Source organism: Rattus norvegicus, chromosome 1, assembly GCF_036323735.1.
Source record: "Rattus norvegicus strain BN/NHsdMcwi chromosome 1, GRCr8, whole genome shotgun sequence".
Lineage (NCBI taxonomy): Eukaryota > Metazoa > Chordata > Mammalia > Rodentia > Muridae > Rattus > Rattus norvegicus.
The window spans coordinates 208376376-208381770 of record NC_086019.1 but is presented as its reverse complement, the minus strand read 5'-3'; the positions used below and the strand labels follow the sequence as shown (position 1 = coordinate 208381770).

Sequence of the window (5395 nt, the reverse complement as noted above, 5' to 3'; positions counted from 1 at the left end):
GAAATCTGAGGATAAACCAGAGATCTTCAGGCCTGAGAGCATACTTTTGTCTTACCCCACTCAATGCTTGGCTGCCCAGTTCCCCAGAACCTTCCTCTGCCAGTAAATTCTCCAAAATACCTCACTGTGCAGTCCCAGCTCTGCCTGCCTCTCCCTGTTCTTTTCCAACAGTCATGTGAGTTTATGTGCACATCTGTGCAGGTGCATGTGCTGCCTAGGGGTCAACCCTGGGTGTGTGACTTCTTAATTACTCTCCACTTTAAAAAACGCTTTAAATTCCATGCTAATTTTGTTTTGAGACATCTCACTATACTGCCCTGGCTGACCTGGAACTTTGTGTAGACTTGCAGAAATCTGTCTGCCTCTGCCTCCCAAGTGCTGGGATTAAAGGTGTGGACCACCACAGTTGGCTTAAATATGGTTTAAGTTTATCTGTGTGTCTGCACACAAATATGCCACCACATGTATACAGATCAGAGGGAAACTTTTAGGAATCAATTTTCTCCTGTGTGGATCCCTGGAATTGAACTTAAGTTGTCAGACTTGGTGGCAAGCACCTTTACCCACTGAGCTCTCTCACTGGCCCAATACCTTATTTTTTAAAGATAAGACTTTGCACCAAACACACTGACTGGCATGGCCTGCTGAATACCAAGTCCCAAGAGTCCTCTTGTCCCCATCTCCCAGTACTGGGGTCACAAGCATGCACCATCATGCCTATCTTTTATTACAGGTGCTCAGGATAAAAACTCAAGCCCTCTTTGGTCCTGAGCACCTAAGACCAGAGATCACTCCAGGGCCGTGTGCAAGGCTCTCTGGTTCCGTCTCCCAGATGAAGAGGAGGAGACTCCCACACTAACAGCTCTGTTTGAGGTCATTTCTTTGATTCCTGTGAAAGGGTGACACACCCGCCCACTTCTAGGGAACTGGCAGGAGCCAGCCTCAAAGGACAGGAGGGGATTTAGGGTCCAGGAGGAGCTCAAAGACAACAAGTGTGGGCTGAGCAAGCTGAACACAGCCACTGTCAGCAGGCAGCCAGCAGGTAAGAAGGTTAGTCTGCCTCTCTACCTGCTCCTCCAAGCATGGAGCACCCCTTCTCTTACCCTCTACAACACCTGTCTGCCTGGCTCTCAGGGGGGTGCTGGTGGCTCTGAGGATGTCCTCTGAAAGAGACCGTATGGGGAAGGCAGTTAAGGGAGCCTTGGAAGTTGAGGCTCAAGCTCGGAATTCATAGCTCCGGGTCCATTAGAAAACAAGGATGAGGAAGATGCCCCAACCCACCCACTGCATCCATTTTCAGATCTAGCCTTGCCTCCTCTACCAGCCAGAATCCACACAGGAGTAGACGTCTGGATTAACACCCTGAGGGCTCATGGAGGGGAAGGATCTTGCCTCTATCACCACTATGATTGTGAAGGACCAGTCCTTAATTTCAAGGTCCTGAGGACCTGCACTCTGACTCTGACAGCTGGGCTGGTAGGTTGAACCTCCATCCCCTGGAGGTACCAGGAAGGATGCTTGGTGTGATGAGATGATAGGCTATACTTATCAGGACAGTACAGAAGGTTTGGTCCTGTGAGAGGAATCAGTGACTGATGTAGGGTGCATCTCAGTGAATGCAGAGATAGCTAGGGTGGTCTCCTGGGTAGGGGACACAGTCCAGTCCAGGAATGAGGGTCATACACAAAGTACACAGGGTGTTCTCTGTCACTGTCTCTGTCTCTTTCCATCTCTGACTATGTCTTCCCATGAATGCCCCTATCTCTTTATCTCTGCCTCTATTCTCCATTTATCCATCTGTCCTTCTCACTCCCCCACCCCGTTCTCCCAGCCCCCATCTGTTCTTTCCTATTGATGGTCCTGCCTGGCAGTTCTTGTCTCCAGAACCTGGGTCCACATATCTGGTACATCCCTGTACCTTGGACAAGGTCCACTGTGGGCCCTGTGGAAAGAGGTGCTGCTCTGAGATGCACCTCCTTGAGACCCCCAGGAGATTTCCTACTTGTTCCCCAAGAAGACCTGGGGCCCCGAGACCCATGGTCAAAGTCCCAGACTCTAATATGAACCTTCAGAGTTAGTCACAGTCCCACAGGACCGTGTAGACTTAAGGTCATTCTCCTGAAGGACAGTGTGGGGAAAGTCCCCTGAAGCCTCACCTAGCAAGGAATTCAGTGTTCTGAGGTCACACCAGGCACTATCAGAGACCCTGGGGTGGGTGTGATTAGAGCCTTGGAGGAAGAGCCCTCAGACCAGTACCAGTTAAAAAGAAAGGGGAGTCCCTCCACCCATGGCCCCTTGGCCTGAATGTGGTGGGCCTCTGCCAGGGGGCTCCTACCTCAGGAAGGGTTGCCTAACCAGGACGAGGGCAGAGAATGGTGCCTCCGAGCATGGAAGCTGTTAGGGGTTACCCTGGCCAAGTTCACATAAAGCCAGAACGGGGCCTGAGACAACTCAGACTCTGGAAGCTCATGATCTCTTGCCTTTCACACTAGGGGCACAGCGACTGGGTAGTGAACCCTGTCACCCTTTGCAGGGGCCTCCCGGAGCACCCACGGAAGCCAGCCAGGATGCTCTCCATATTCAATATCTGGGGCACGTTCAACAGAGTGCTCTTCTTCCTCAGCCTCACAGTCAGCCTTGCAGGGCTGGCGGGCAACACGCTGCTGCTCTGGCACCTCGGTCTGCGCATCAAGAAGGGCCCCTTCAACACCTACCTGCTGCACCTGGCCGCTGCTGATTTCCTCTTCTTCTCCTGCCAAGTTGGCTTCTCTATTGCCAAGATCGCGTCGGGCTATGAGGACACACTCTACTTCCCGGTCACCTTCCTCTGGTTTGCTGTAGGGCTCTGGCTGCTGGCTGCCTTCAGTGTGGACTGCTGCCTCTCCTACATGTTCCCCTCCTTTTGTGGCCCCAACTGCCGCCCCAGGTACACTTCATTTGTCCTCTGCCTCGTGATCTGGGCCCTGACCATGCTGGCGGTGCTGCTGCCAGCCAATGCCTGTGGCCTGCTGTACAATAGAATGAGTCTGCTGGTTTGCCTCAAGTACCACTGGGTCAGCGTTGTCTGGCTAGGGGTGCTTGCTAGCACGGCGTGTGGTGCAAGCATGTTTCTCTTAGTCTTTGGGAACTGCTGTTCTTCACAGCCACCCTCCAAATTCTGCAAGTTGGCCCAGTGCTCCGGGATCCTTCTGTTCTTCTGTCGCCTGCCCCTGGTTTTCTACTGGTGCCTGCGGCCAGTCATAAAATTCTTGCTTCCCTTTTTCTTCCCACTGGCCACCCTCCTGGCCTGCATTGACAGCAGTGCAAAGCCCCTCTTGTACTACCTGAAGGGCAGGCAGCTCAGGAAGGAGCCACTGCAGGTAGCCCTAAACAGGGCTTTAGGGGAAGAGTCTCAGTCAAGTAGTGGGGGGATATCCCTCCCCATGAGCCGAGTGTAAAGAGTGACTCATACACCCACCTGCCCTGCCCTCGTAGCTGCCAGGGGATCCCAGTCTTGCTCAAACCCCTGCCATGGTCCAGCTCTGGTCCTCGGGACTTTGTGGCTTCCTCTTGTAAGCAGGGGAGAAGGTGTCAGGAACCATAACAGGACAAGCTAATAACTAGCAGGTGATCATCCTGAGATGCCCAGTCTCGGATTATTATATAATCTGCGACTGGTTCGCCCTTATTAAGCAAGGCTGTAAGGGATTCATTTTGGGAAAGATTCCTGCTATTAAAATGCTTTTCCTCTTGTTATTATTAGACATATATCACAATCATTGAGTAATAGCACATCCCTTTAGAGCAGATCTCTGCAGATGTACGAAGATGTACTGTCTCTTAGTGATGCTATATAGACAAATAGATGACTTCTTAAGTCTTACTATGATCCTATAAAAATTCCTAAAATTATAATGTGATTGTTAAGCTCTTTTATAGTGGGACCACTATTAAGTCTTTCTCTGACAATTAAAACTGCAGTGAGAACTCTGCCAGTCTTCCAGTCTGGTGTCACTAGTTAATTGCTCTTAGATAGTAACCAGATTTTCTCCCACCTCAGAGCCCATTCCAAGAGGTTGTAATACAGTTATCAAGGTCATAAAAAGAGAACAAATGATTTATTACAGGTTCAAGGACAAAGGATAAAACATTGACTGGGTCTATCTATACAAACTTCACTAACAACTTAGGTATGGTTTTAGACCTTCAGTGAACCTGTAGAGCTGACACTGGTGATGAATGGTTAGCCAGATAATTACTCCTGATGGATATTCATGTAAACATTCTCGGTTGTAAACTTCTATTTCAATTTATGTTTGATCTTTCATATGAACTTGTGATGAACTTTGTAACATGTGATTATGGATTTGGAAAGATGTTTAAGTGCTGAGGACAAAGAGAAGATACACAGAAGGACTGAGCTGGAGAGGGACTGAACTGAAGAGTCAGGTTTGGGCTAAAGAGAACTGAGCTAAGTAGAACTGAGCTAAAAAGATCTGGACTGAGAAGAAATGAAGAGAGGAATAACTTAGAAACTATAAGTAACATAAAAGAGCAATGTGCAGAATGCAGAAGAAAAGAGGAAAAAAGAAGAAGCTGGAGAGAACAGAAGGTGCAGGCAGGTTTCTCCTTACCTGGGACAGACTGGTCATTTCTTAATAGCAAGGCAGGCTTAGTCTTATTAAAAGCCTTTTCTCTTACAAACTTGGGTTTAATTCACTTAGCATTGAAAGGGTAGAAGCGATTTCTTTCTCTATGTAATAAAGATTGGAGCTCATCTTTCATCCAGAATGAGGGAGTTCTTTCTGCACCGGTGCTTGGTCTTTTTCTCCATATGCATATGTAAGTATGGATGTCTGTGTAAGTATGTAATTGTGAGAATGTATGCATGTGTTTGTGTAAGAAGGTAATTGTGATAATGTATGTAAGCTGTGCCTAACTGATGAGTGGAAATGTATAAATGTGCATTTATGAATCCGTGTATGAAATCATATATGTTTATGCATATTTGGCCATGTAGAAGTTTTTCCTTCTGCAAGCGCTATTCATTTCTCTTGGTTCAATAGAAGTTTATTGCTCCAAATTTCCGCCTAGCCTGACAAGCAAGAGGCATAGGGACAAAAGGGAAAAGGCTCTAGTAATTAATCCTCTACTTTATCTCCTGCTGTTTTAGAATGAAGTGCTAAATGCCAGAGACTGCAGTTTCTGGCCTCAGAGGAACACAGAAGGCCAGTCAGTTACAGTAGCAGAGCATAGTGACTTAGACATAGACAAGTAAATCAGCTACAGTAACATAGTAACTTAGACTAAGCAAACTTATTATTATACAGCAACCCTAAATATCTCGTAAGACAAGGTCTTACCCTCCACCAATGCTCTTCCCCCTCTACTGCCTCACAAAGAAACAACACCAGAA

At 47.9% G+C, this 5395-nt stretch overlaps 1 protein-coding gene across 1 annotated transcript; it reads left to right on the top strand.

Annotated features, from left to right (window-relative positions):
• Positions 1–854: 854 nt before the first annotated feature.
• Mrgprg (MAS related GPR family member G) lies at positions 855–4763 on the top strand. Its single transcript, NM_203470.2, has 2 exons — positions 855–1042; positions 2493–4763. Exon 2 carries the CDS (start codon positions 2568–2570, stop codon positions 3435–3437), a length of 870 nt encoding a protein of 289 aa, NP_982296.2. The 5' UTR covers positions 855–1042; positions 2493–2567; the 3' UTR covers positions 3438–4763.
• The last annotated feature ends 632 nt before the right edge of the window (positions 4764–5395 follow it).